Genomic DNA, 13,551 nt, shown 5'->3' on the forward strand with positions numbered 1-13,551 from the left:
GATAGGGTTTTGATACGAGTCTGCAAGCAACTGATTATGGTCTCTGTGCAGTCAACCCTCTCTGCTAACGCTAATCTGTATTTGTAGCTGCTCCCCAGTGCTAGCATCACTGCCTGAGCTCCACCTCAGATCATCAGGCATTAGATTCTCATAAGGAGCACCCAGCCTAGATCCCTCACATGCACAGTTCACAATAGGATTCATGTTCCTAGATGAGAACCCAATGCCGCTGCTGATCTGACAGGAGGCAGAGCTCAGGCAGTAATGGGAGTGATGGGGAGCAGTTGTAAACACAGACGAAGGTTGCTCACTTGCCTGCCGCTCACCTCCTGCTGTGTGGCCTCATTCTTTAATGAGGAATTACTAAATGAGGAACCACAGAGCAATACCAGCTTGTGACCCAGGGACTGGAGACCCCTGAAATAGTAGACTACTTTCTCTTGCAGGGAATATAACAGCTTTAATTACAGATCAAGAAATCTAGCCTGGGCAACATGGTGAGACCTCATCTCTACTAAAAATACAAGAAGAAAAGTAGTTGGGTGTGGTGGCACACACCTGTGGCCCCAGTTACTCGGGAGGCTGAGGTGGGCAGATCACCTGAGGTCAGGACTTTGACGCCAGCCTGGCCAACATGGTGAAACCCCATCTCTACTAAAAATATAAAATATAGCCAGGCACGGTGGTGCAAGCCTGTAGTACCAGCCACTTGGAAGATTGAGGTGGGAGGATTGCTTGAGCCCAGAGGGCAGAGGTTGTAGTGAGCTGAGATTGTGCCACTGCACTCCAGCCTGGGTGACAGAGTGAGACACTGTCTCAAAAAAAAAAAAAAAAAAATCTAATTTTAGTTGCAACCCTATCTTCCCTCCATATTTAGGACTCTCTGGCTGTATATTGGCAGTGACGTACTTCGTGTATCTGCCATCAGAAGCAGTCAATTTTTACATTAATATGAGAAAATAACTTTTAGTAATAATCATAAAGTAAAACAAATAATAACTTTGCTTTTTTGGTTACAGTCTGATATAATAATATTTCATGTAAATGTCAAGTTAATAAGTAAATTTTAATAAAACTGAAATATCTGCAAAAGAAATGTTTTAGTCCATTCTCACACTGCTATAAAGAAATACCTGAGAATGGGTAATTTATAAAGAAAAGAGTTTTAACTGGCTGATGTTTCTGTAGGCTGTACAGGAAGTATAGTGGCTTCTGCTTCTGGGGAGGCCTCAGGAAGCTTTCAATCATGGTGGAAGACAAAGTGGGAGCAGGTTGTCTTACATGGTGGGGGCAGGAACAAGAGAGAGAGAAGGGAGGTGCTACACACATTTAAACTAGATCTTGTGAGCACTCACACTGCAAGAGCAGCACCAAGGGGATGGTGCTAAGCCATTCATGGGAAACCACCCCCGTGATCCAATCACCTCCCACCAAGCCCCACCTCTAACATTGGGGATTATAATTCAACATGAGATTTGGGCAGAGACACAGATCCAAATGATATGAAGAAACAATTAAGACAACTAAATCGTACCAGTCATGCAATGTTTTATTTTCTTTATTCATTCCTTAGCTTAAAAAAAAAAAAATAACAACAAAAAAGGATAGCCAGGCATGGTAGCTTGTGCCGATAGCTCCAGCTACTTGGGAGGCTGAGGTGGGAGGACCACTTGAGCCAAGGAGTTTGAGGCAGTGAGTGACAATGATGCCACTACATTCCAGGCTGGGTGACAGAGTGAGACTCCATCTCTATTTTTTTAAAAAAGAATAAATTTTAATTAAAGACATTACTCAAATACAGTAAAACAGCTCAGCTGTGAAATAAATTTACACTGATCAAAAATAATACATTTTGGTGTTTCCTTATTTAAAATGTTACACATAATAAGTCATATATAATGGCATGATTGAAGTAACTCAAGTTCTCTTCCTCAGACACCAAAATTGCTGTGGTATTGTTTATGTTAAATTTGTTCTTGAAATGCAGATATTTATATACAGGGATTGGAGACACAAGGTACACTCAAAGTGAGCTCTAAAGATCTGAACCCAACCAGGCGCAGTGGCTCATGCCTGTAATCCCAGCACATTGGAGGCCAAGGCAGGGGGATCACCTGAGGTCAGGAGTTCAAGACCAGCCTGGTCAACATAGTAAAACTCTGTCTCTACTAAAAATAAAAGAATTAACCAGGTTTGGCGGCATGCATCTGTAATCTCAGCTACCTGGTAGGCTGAGGCATGAGAATCGCTTGAACCCAGGAGGCAGATGTTGCAGTGAGCTGAGATCGTGCCACTAAACTCCAGCCTGGGCGACACAGCAAGACTCTATCTCAAAAAGAAAAAAAAAAAAATTACTCTCACAATGAATGCATTTAGTTGAGTCTATGTGTGAGACAGATTGAGAGAGAGAGAGACAGACAGACAGACAGTGACAGAGGGTTAGAGATATTAGGAGGACAACACAGAGGCTTTTCAATGATCTTCCACACAGAAAAAATATAGTAAAGAAGAATAAAAATGTGCTAATTTGAAAATTACATCTGCTTTATTAAAATTTAAGCAATAATCATGAAAATTTTTTAGAATTTAAAACAATAAATTTGTTTTCAGATAGAAGCATTTTATCACTAACTACATGACAGTAATAAAAAGCAGAGGCCAGGCTCGGTGGCTCAAGCCTGTAATCCCAGCACTTTGGGAGGCTGAGGCGGTCAGATCACCTGAGGTCAAGAGTTCGAGACCAGCCTGGCCAACATGGCAAAACCTCGTCTCTACTAAAAGTACAAAAATTAGCCGGGCGTGGTGGCGCATGCCTGTAATCCCAGCTACTCAGGAGACTGAGGCAGGACAATAGCTTGAACCCAGGAGGCAGGAGGTTGCAGTGAGCTGAGATTGCGCCATTGCACTCCAGCCTGGGTAACAAGAGTGAGACTCCATCTAAAAAAAGAAAGCAGAAAGACTTTTAGTCTGGCTTTATCATTGTTTTAAAATCTCTAATGACAAGCACTGCTTATTGTTCTCTCCCGAGCAAACCCCACCCAATGTTTGGTCCTTGGCATGCCACTGAATATATAGGTCAGAGAATCCCCTTTCTTCTACTCCAACAGAATCCCAACCAGGGAGAGAAATGAGCAATCTCTTTCTTTTTTTTTTTTTTTTTTTTTTTTTTGAGATGGGGTCTCGCTCTGTCACCCAGGCTGGAGTGCGGTGGTGTGATCTCAGCTCACTGCAACCTCTGCCTCCTAGGTTCAAGCAAGTCTCCTGCTTCAGCCACCTGAGTAGCTGGGATTATAGGTGCGCACCACCACATCTGGCTAATTTTTTCTATTTTTAGTAGAGATGGGGTTTCACCATGTTAGTCAGGCTGGTTTCGAACTCTAGACCTCAGGTGATCCACCCACATCAGCCTCCCAAAGTGCTGGGATTAAGGCATGAGCCACTGCGCCCGGACTTACCAATTTCTAATAAAAGGTTATTTATTTCATTTGTAACTTTGTACATTATTCCACCCAGTTAGGATAGAAAGCATAAACCCTATAACCTCAGGGGCATGGGATAACATTGAGGCTGGATTGGAAAGTCCACAGGTAGGCTTAGGCCTTTTCCTGACACAGGGACACCAGTTAGAGAATCCTTACAGAAGTTGACTGCATTCTGAAGTCCTCCCTGAAAGTTCTCTAGCTTTCTTAAAAAGTCGGTGGTACCCCTTATACCTCATTTGTCCTCTTCCAAGTAAGTCGAATTCAAGATATGCAGTAGTGCCCACTTTTCCATGGACCTCATGGCCTTTCCAAATACGCTCAAAGTCACAAGATGTTTTGAAGGTAGAAAATGGCCTAAGGATGGTCCAATGGTCACACAGAGCAAATTTAACACTCAGGGGTTTGGGCCAGGAACAAGTCATGCAGTCTTAAGGTAATGCTTATATATGCTGTAACCCCAGTGACCACTAGGTAATACCCCATGCCAAGGTGGACTTACAGAGACTTGACTTTGCTTTCAGTAGGTGGCACTAGTCCATTACATAGCATTTTGGATGTCAACAGGATTAAACTATGCCAAAGCATACTTCACCTCCATAAAAAAGCTACTTGCAAGGCCACATTCTGGATGTTTCTAATAAATAAGTATAATGTGATTAACTCCATAAAATAAATCTGTGACTAAATCTTCCAGAATTTTATGACTGGATTTTTCAGTTTCTAACTTGGTTTTTAGGATTGGTTTAACACAAATGAAAGCCTGAATATATGTATGGACAATGACCAGATCATATATGGTAAAATACGAAAAAAGACAGAAAAGAGTCTTAGTAAAAACCACTGGTTTGGATTTGATTTTGTGTGTGTGTGTGTTATATGTCTTCTGCTCTTTGTCACTAAAGACTAAAGCCTAATAATTAGAATGAAAAGTAAACTGAACAACACACTACCACTACTACTAATTATAATAATAGTTAATTTTGAGTATTTATTATATGCCAGACACTGTTCTAAGAATTTTTTTATTCACCTGAATCCTTGAAAAAATCTTATGAGATTGATACCATTTATTACAGCATTCCAACCTACAAGTTTTGTGACAAGAAAGTCACAACCTGGGAAGTCAAACCACAGCCTCTGGAGCAATCAGCTCAAAAGGTCAGGACTTGGTCAGTGACTGCCAGCTTCTCTCTCTCTCTCTTTTTTCCAACTCAGGGCCCACCTAAGAAATCCTTTAACCAATCAAGTAAGAAGCTGTCCTTCTAGATCACCTGCCTCCAGCTCCCCCATGCCAATAGGCTCCAAGCAGAGCATAGCTAAAGCCTTTCTTTTTCCACTATTGCTAAAGAGTAACTGCATGGGACAGAGTTAAATAAGCAAGGAAAACTTTATTCAAGACTATTGCATTAGTAGCCAGGCATGGTGGCTCACACCTGTTATCCTAGCACTTTGGGAGGCCAAGGCAACTGGATCATTTGAGGCCAGCAGTTTGAGACCAGCCTGGCCAACATGGCGAAACTCCATCTCTACTAAAAATAAAAAAAGGGGGAAAAAAAATAGCTGGGCATAGTGGCATGTACTTGTAGTCTCAGCTACTCAGGAGGCTGAGGCAGGAAAATCGCTTGAACCCGGGAGGCGGAGGTTACAGTGAGTCAAGAATGCACCACTGCCCTCCAGCCTGGACGACACAGCGAGACTTTGTCTCAAAAAACAAACAAAAAACCAAAAACTATTGCATTAGAGAGAGAGATTGAACTCAACTCCTCTGAAACAAAAGGTGGGAACGTTTAAAGCATTAAGGTGAGCTAGTGAAAAACTACGAGACAATGTTAAAAGGGACACTGGTCAATGTGATTATGCCATCTATGTTTGCTGATTGGCACTTTGAGAAGCTGGACTTCCACCCTCCCACAGAGACTGATAGTTAGAGACCTCTGGGTTTTTTGTTTGTTTGTTTGTTTGTTTGTTTGTTTGTTTTTGCTGATTACATTTCAAAGGAATGGCTCCTAGGTCCTTAAGAAAGACATACCTGGATCTTTCTTAGACTTACATTTCAAAGAGGCAGAGAATGAATTTACAATTGAAAGTCTTCTAAAGTAAATGCTCTAAGAAAGGGAAAGTCAGGGACCTAAGTCAAGAAGAAGCTTATCTAAAATTTAGTCAAGCTGAGGAATTGGTAAGATCATCTTGGCCACTACAAAGCTTTCCTATTGCCCTACCTGCCTTCGCTTCCCTGCCAAGCACAAATGATGCTGGCTGACTCTTATTATACCAAGCTCTGCAAACACAGCCTCTGTTTGTTCTATTATTGGGAGGGCTGCAGTCTCCTCAAAGACTCTTGTTCTGTTTTTTGTTTGTCTGTTTGTTTTTGAGACGGAGTTTCGCTCTTGTTGCCTAGGCTAGAGTGCAATGGCGCAATCTTGGCTCACCGCAACCTCCGTCTCCCGGGTTCAAGCAATTCTCCTGCCTCAGCCTCCCGAGTAGCTGGGATTACGGGCATGCGCCACCACCCCAGCTAATTCAGTATTTTTAGTAGAGACGGGGTTTCTCCATGTTGGTCAGGCTGGTCTTGAACTCCCGGCCTCAGGTGATCCACCAGCCTTGGCCTCCCAAAGTGCTGGGATTACAGGCATGAGCCACCGCGCTCCACCTCTTATTTTGTTTTAAGGTTAGAAATGTAAGTTTGAATTTGGTTAATTCCTTGCTTTGAAGATAACCAAGTCTTAATGTTTTGTTTGTGACTATTGGCGGCATAATGTCTGAAAACCAATCATAACTCCTTACTCTCTCCAAAGTAATCTAGACTTTATCTTCATCTAGAGAAGTAAATTCACAGATTTGCCCTCCCTAATTAATTACAGAGCAAAGTACTGACTGTAGTTATAGAGATGTCATGGTGTTCAAGAGTCACAGCCCTTTGTTTACTTATCTGAATCAGTTGATTCAAATTCTGGCTCCACCTTTTCCCCACTCCCCCCAATTCATCACAAGTGGCTGACAAGTTCTGACTCAGCCTGCAGAGTTGCAATTGTGCAATATGTTAATGACTTCCTGCTTTTTCACCCTCACAGGAGTTTTTGATAACGTATTATTTCATATTCCTAGAGAACGAAATAGCCACATTTCTGAAATAGTTTGAAATCCAATGGTGAGTCAATGGCTCATTAGGACAAACTTTCAAATCATAAGGCTCTTTAAAAAAGACACTATAAAGTTTCATAGAGATCTCTTTGCCAATTTACCAATTCATATCCTCTATCTTTCACCCTTCTATAATCTTTAAGTGTTTTCAAAATTCTACAAATTATTATCTTCATGGCATTGTTAACAATTAATTGGGAACATAGAATAAAAAAAGCTTTTTAGTTTTGGTAAGTGACAAAATAGAATACAGAACTAAATATGAGAATATGTCAATGCTTCTCAAACTTTAATGTGAATCATCCAATGATCTTGATAAAATGCGAATCCTGATTCAGTAGATCTAGAATGGGGCCTCAGATTCCACGTTTCTAAAAACCTTTTTGGAGATGCCCATGCTGCCGTTTCACAGAACACATCAGGAGTAGCATCAGTATATGTTTGTTTATATAAACACAATATTCAGGAAACATACAGCGGTTACATTAATACTACTTTATATAGTTTAGAAAAATGTATGTATATATGTAGGTATATACACATGAAGATATAATAAAATAAAACCATACTTGGCCAGGCATGGTGGCTGATGCCTATAAGCCCAGCGTGTTGGGAGGTCAAGGCAGGAGGATTGCTTGAGTCCAGGATTTTAAGACTAGCCTGGGCAACATAGCAAGGTGCTGTCTCTAAAAAACAAAAACAAAACAAAACAAAACAAAAAAACTCATATTTGAAACTTGCCAAATATTAAAAGAGATTTGGGGTCATCTGTAAGTTTTTGTTTCCTTTATTATAATTTTCTTTGTCTTCATAACATTTCCCCAATTTTTATGCAGTGTGTATAACTTTTTCTTTTAATAAAAAGTTTTTTTTTTTCTTTTTCAAAGCAAAGAGCCACATCAAGTTTTATCATCAAGCACTGGAAACATCCAACAAAAATAAGCAGCAAGTCAAATGTAATGATTCCCAAAAGGAGATCACGGTTGTAAACAAATATTTTTAAGAGAGAATGACACTTGCCTGATCCTGGTGGTTATGCGATTCTGACATTTGTCTTATGGTCACTGGAGTGGTTTCTGGAAGTCTTTGATGTGGTTCATCCACCTAACACAATTTTAGATAATCGTATTTGTCAGTGGAGTAGAGGTAAGATCAAAGAGCCAAGACCCAGCCATTCTCAGAGATTTCTTAGTATTGAGGATGCCCAAGTTTCACTTTGGATGCACTCCCAGGACACTTCTAAATGGGATAAGATTTGTCAGGCTCTTCAAATAACAGGGTTCTGCTTGGATCAGGAACATCTGTGAAACAAATTCAACAGTATTTCGACTTACTACTTTTTGTTTCCAATGAGAAGGAACTCTATATTAAATGAAATCTATAAACATGTTGCATGCGGTTAATCGGGAAGTTCAGTTAGCACTTTAAAAATAAATTTTCATTGCTTGAAACACAGTGAGGAAAGGAAAAAAAAAATTAAACATATTTGGTTTAAAGGAGTTAAGCTAACCTGGCTAAACACATTTTTGGCTGAAAGACAAAATGCAAACAAATTGTGTCTATTTTGCTTTTCTAGACAACAGGGCATCAGATTTAAAGCCCCAGAGGGAAAACAAACTAACCTGACAGGTTAAAGAAAGTATTCAAAGCTCCCATCTGCCCAGAACTAGGCAGTACTAAAATCTCTTCAATGACTGTTAAGCATAGTATACCTTAGTCCTTTGAGCCTTACCATGAGTCCCTACACAAGACATGAAGGTCATTTCTAAGGAATTTAAGAAATATACTTACTGATCCATTAAAGGTTGGGAAAAGCTAGAAATAAGTCCTTGCTTTCAGGAGTACAGAACAGTCTTATTAAAAACCACTGGTTTGACTTTAATTAGATTTCTTGTGTTATACAATTTCTGCTCTTTGTTACTAAAAAGACTAAAGCCTAGTTAGGATGAAAAATGAACTAAATGATAACCATGCTAATAATAAAAAATGTAACTAACTTTGAGCATTTATTGTATGACAGGCAAGGTTCTAAGTATTTTCGTTTAACTTAACCCTTAAAAAAAAAAACCCCTCTATAACGTTGATACTATTTATTGTCCCCCCTTAACAAAGCAGGATACAGAGGCACACAGAGATAAGGCAACTTGCCTGAGGGCACACAGTTAATAAAGAGGTAGAGCCAGTTTTGAACCCAAGCAGCTGACCTCCAGAGCTTGCCTCCAGAGAAGGCAGCTGAGTGATGCTACTTGCCATTTTTGGTTATTGTGAAAGAGACTTTTTTTGTTCTCCATATTCAATGATCAGTCACCTGGGCATGTGATGATTCAACCAAATTAATAAGCTCAGGTCTGAAACTTATATGCCAAACAGGTTAATCTACCATTGGAGTCAGGCAGGGCTGTTAAGGAAAAGAGATTCATCTTAAGGGATGAATCTTTTCTACCTGTCAAGCAGTTTTGAACACAGATGAGCTCAGATGCTGAATTACTCTCCCAAGTGAGGGTCTCACAGGCCTAAGAACTGCTAGTGATGATTCTCCAGCCAAGAGGCCTTGCAGGATTCAGGAATATTAAGGTGATTCTCTAGTACTTCTCACAAACACGAGTTAGAAAACCTAAAATATCGGCTGGGCACGGTGGCTCACGCCTGTAATCCTAGCACTTTGGGAGGCCAAGGCAGGGGGATCACCTGAGGTCAGGAGTTCAAGACCAGCCTGGCCGAGATGGAGAAACCCCGTCTCTAATAAAAATACAAAATTAGCCAGGCGTTGCGGTGCATGGCTGTAATCCCAGCTACTCGGGAGGCTGAGGTAGGAGAATCTCTTGAACCCGGGAGGTAGAGGTTGCGGTGAGCCGAGATCCTGCCATTGCACTCCAGTCTGGGCAACAAGAGTGTAACTCTGTCTCAAAAAAAAAAAAAACAAAAAACAAAAAAAGAAAACCTAGGATATCCTCAGTCATCTTTTGACCCCTAAGTGAGGGTCAAATAAATCCTCGAAAGGCCACCCCAAACCTTTAGGAAGGAAATTATCACATTCTTCATCCACTTGGTAAGCATATGAAATTACTAGCTGTGTGACTTAGATATGCTACAAGACCTCTAGGCCTAGATTGGCTCAGGAGTGAAACAGGAGCGTCTTATCTATCTGGCCTGCCAGGAGGCAAGAGGTGAATCAGATGATCTTTTGAGAACATTTCAAGCTCTAAACTAAAAATGAAGGCAAAAGGGAAGACTGGGGAAGGAGGCACTTTGCAACCATTTGCTCATCAAAAGCCAGAGTCCTACCTGCTTTGTTAATTCTTGCAGTAAATACTCCTTCAGGTGGTAAAGTCAAGTAGTTCACCTGGAGAGGGCTGCTTTGCTCCTCGCAGAGCTCCAACCAGGCCAACTACTAAAGAGTTAATTCAGATGGTATTTAATAATAAAGAAGAATAAACAAAATAAGAAAAATTAGTTGTTTCAGCAATACCAGAAGAGATTTTTTTAACTACACCAGGAGATCGGTATTTTCAATCCATTCTTGACTACAGGTCTCATTAATGAAGAACTAAGGAAAAGAATAAGATATGCATTCATTTTATGGCAAACTACATATTGTTATCTACCTTTAAATCAGAACATTTGCATGCAGTATTTTTAATATTAAAATTAAAAATTTATGATAAATGCATGTTTACAGGACTAAATTAGCTGTTGTTTGCGGTAAAGCCTTGTAAATGGAATTTCATGTTGAAATCTTAGTCTTCTGTTCCCAACTCCTTCTTTCCCTGGCTCCTCTCTTTTTCTTTCTAACACTGAAATGTGGGAAAGAAAAATCAAAAGTGCACATCAGAAGAGAGTCACTTGCTGCTTTGGTTTTATTTTCCCATTTCTTCTTACTTTCTGTTTTTGGCTTTTAAAACAAGCCTCTCTACTTCACCCACTCCCACCCTCTTTGCAGAGAGCAGACTTCAAACTTCACTTCTGTTTCTAGGTCCTAAAGAGAAACAAGAGTGCGGGGTGGCGTGGGGGGAACAGAAAAGAGATCAATTGAGGTATTCCAAAATGCAAATTAACAACAGGTTTTCTCGTTTCAAAACTCCCACATTCTGTCAATCTGAAAATATCTTTTCTCTCCCTCTTCTGAATGACTTAGGTCCCCACACCGCCAAGGAATTCAAGCCACAAAGGAGGTATTATGCTGCTTACAGTTCTTAATCTGCCTGCCTGAAGCTCTGTGCCAGCCTCTCAAAACGTTCCTTTTGCAGGTTAATTGCTGGTTGGAGTTTCCAGAATAGCATTTTCTCTTAAGGATGATCGCTCATCCACCATCCCGGAACATTTCTCGGGTTACTCTTTAGAGTTTAATCTCCTCGAGCAAGGTCCCTGGAGACGGTGAAACCCTCCTCTCCGCGGCGTGAACGCGGGGTGCCCCTGTTCGTTCCTGGAGATCCCGAGGTTCAGCAGGGGCCCGGTGTCCCCCAGGCTGTCCCTCTCTACTGCTGCGAAAAGTGAGCGCGGTCACGGAGTGCTCCTCAGTCCTGGTGGTCATGCGACCCTTGGCCCAGGAGGTCTGCAACACTTCTTGTGTTACCTGATAATCCTCCACCCGCACAAGCACGTATTTGGTTGGGTCTGCTGGGTCCCGCGGCGGGGCTACACGCCTGCCAGAAACTCGCTTTTCTCGTTGAGAGACAGAAGGGTAATTGGGCTCCTCGCCGTGGTCCTCTCCACCCGCCGCGTGAGGAAGGTCCTTTGCGCCGGCCACCTTTTCCCGTGCAGGGCCCCCTTGAGTCCCTAACCACCTTTCTGGGTGCAGGAGAAACAGTACTTTCTCTCTGACCCAGGACTCACGGTCCAATTCCTCTCCAGCCCAAGGTCCGAGGGCCCGACCTGCCGATCTGTCCTCGTGGCCGCCGCCCTGGCTTCGGCTTGACCCCGCCGTCGCGGGATTCCGGGCGCCCGGAGCCAGCGGGACCCCGCGCCCCACCTCGCGCAGAAAAGACCCGAGGTCCCCCAGGCTGCGGGAGGAGTCCATGGGATTCGCAGCTCCCTGAGGCCCTCGGGTCTCCATCCTGGCAAAAGGGTCATTCATTCGTTCCTTCTTTGGCCAGTTCAAGCAGCAAGCGCCTGCTGAGCTCCGGAAAGCGCGGGACCAGCAAGCCCTGGGTGTGGCCTCTGTGGCCCGGACTCCCAGCCCGCGAGAGCTGAAGACTGGATCAGCCCCAGGCCAACCGCGTGCTGAACCCGCCTTCTCGCCCTCCGCCTCTCCCACCTGGCAGCTGTCTAGCCATTCAGAGGAAACTTGACACAAGCCCCAGTCACTCCTCTTCTTCCTCCTACCCCTGTGCGGAACCCTGCTCCCTTTGTCATTCGCTGATTCAGTCCCCTCTTACTTAACCTCTATCCTAGTTTCCCACCCATCTTTCGTTTTTCTCTGGAACTGAGACGCAAAGGACACCCTCTCACTGCGCCCCCCTTGAAATGCCCCAAAGTGTGTTTACTTTCCAAGGACGCTCTTTGAGGTGAAGGAATAAAGAAGTTTGTTTGCATTTTAGTTATCTGATCTGATTCTGAAAAGGGTTTGTGTCCACTCCGAATCCACTCCCACCATGCTACCAAAATAATGGAATGTAGATCAAAGGGTCAGACTGAAAAGTTGAAGCCTTGGATAAACTGGTTTTGGTTTCTTTGTCCTTCTTCCTTTAGAATGCCAGAATCTGTATCTCTGGAGGACAGTGGTCACACCTGTGTCCTCGTCCTCCTCCTCCTCCCCCTCCTCCTTCTTTTCTCTCTCTCCCTCTTTCTCTCCCCACTCCCCCTGCCTCTTTTTTTCCCCCCATGAGATATGGTCTCGCTCTATAGCTCAAAATACAGTGCAGTGGCTCGCCTTGACTTTCCAGACTCCCACCTCAGCCCCTCAAGTAGCCGGGACTACAGGAGCGCACCCCCACGCCGGGCTTTTTTTCTTTTTCTTTTTTTTGTAGAGATGGTAGGGGTGGGGCTTTCCTATATTGCCCAAGCTGGTCTGGAACTCCTGGACGTAAGAGATACCCAAGATCCCCACCCTACCCTCACACCCACCTGGGCCTCCCAAAATTCTGCTATTACAGGCTTGAGCCCCTGCCCTGGCCAGTCTTGACTTTGTGTGTAATCAATGCTTGTCTCAGGAAGGTGTAGTCCTTGATTTAAAACAAGCTATAAAACGGAAGCAAAACAAACATCCAAATGAATTTTTTCAGGATTTGAAATTGTTTGTGTTTGTGTCGTTTATAAAATTCCCTCTGTACCCACCCTTCCTCTTTAACCACAGGGGTTAAAAAAAAGTAAGTGTCTCTGGCAAGGCTTTCAGAATTTACCCATACGCAGGCCCCGTGACACACTACTCTTTGCCTAAGGTTAACCGCCGAGGCTAGGTCATAGAAAAAGAGCTCCGTTTGTGGTTTCCAGTTCATCCTTGGCTGTTTGTTTTATAAAAAACCCACTGTTGGCTGAGTGTGGTGGTTCATACCTGTAGTCCCAGCATTTTGGGAGTCTGAGGACGTCGGATCACTTGATGCCAGGAGTTTGAGACCAGCCTGGTCAACATGGTGAAACCCCGTCTCTACAAAAAGTACAAAAATTAGTCAGGCATGGTGATACATACCTGTAATCCCAGCTACTTGGGATGCTGAGGCACGAGAATCACTTGAACCAGAGAGGGGGAGGTTGCAGTGAGCTAAGATCATACCACTGCACTCTAGTTTGGGTATTACAGCAAGAATTTAAAAAAAAAGAAAAGAAAAGAAAGAGAAATCTAAATCCTGCCTGATTTAGAAAAATGAGTGCAATGGTGAAAAATTCAGCCCATAGTAAAAAACAAAGCAGTATAGTGAGATATTTGGAAAGGGAGGACTTTTGATATCTGCCAAATCATATAAAGGAATAAAGTGATAGAGGAGGAGTGAGA

General features: G+C 42.7%; 1 protein-coding gene across 7 annotated transcripts; it reads right to left on the reverse strand.

Annotated features, from left to right (window-relative positions):
• Positions 1-1,531: 1,531 nt before the first annotated feature.
• Positions 1,532-11,834, reverse strand: C5H6orf141 (chromosome 5 C6orf141 homolog). Of its 7 annotated transcripts, none has more exons than XM_023213086.2 (5): positions 10,812-11,812; positions 9,909-10,011; positions 9,270-9,501; positions 7,644-7,924; positions 1,532-1,749 (listed from the first exon to the last, which is right to left on the reverse strand). In XM_023213086.2, the coding sequence occupies exon 1, from the start codon at positions 11,695-11,697 to the stop codon at positions 10,960-10,962; it is 738 nt and encodes a 245-aa protein (XP_023068854.1). In that variant the 5' UTR covers positions 11,698-11,812; the 3' UTR covers positions 1,532-1,749; positions 7,644-7,924; positions 9,270-9,501; positions 9,909-10,011; positions 10,812-10,959. The 7 variants fall into 7 exon arrangements, with proteins under 7 accessions (XP_023068854.1, XP_023068851.1, XP_023068849.1 ...); XM_023213083.2 differs by having other exon boundaries at positions 9,909-10,599; XM_023213081.2 differs by having other exon boundaries at positions 9,909-11,834.
• Positions 11,835-13,551: the final 1,717 nt, after the last annotated feature.

Source organism: Piliocolobus tephrosceles, chromosome 5, assembly GCF_002776525.5.
Source record: "Piliocolobus tephrosceles isolate RC106 chromosome 5, ASM277652v3, whole genome shotgun sequence".
In the NCBI taxonomy this organism is placed as follows: Eukaryota; Metazoa; Chordata; class Mammalia; order Primates; family Cercopithecidae; genus Piliocolobus; species Piliocolobus tephrosceles.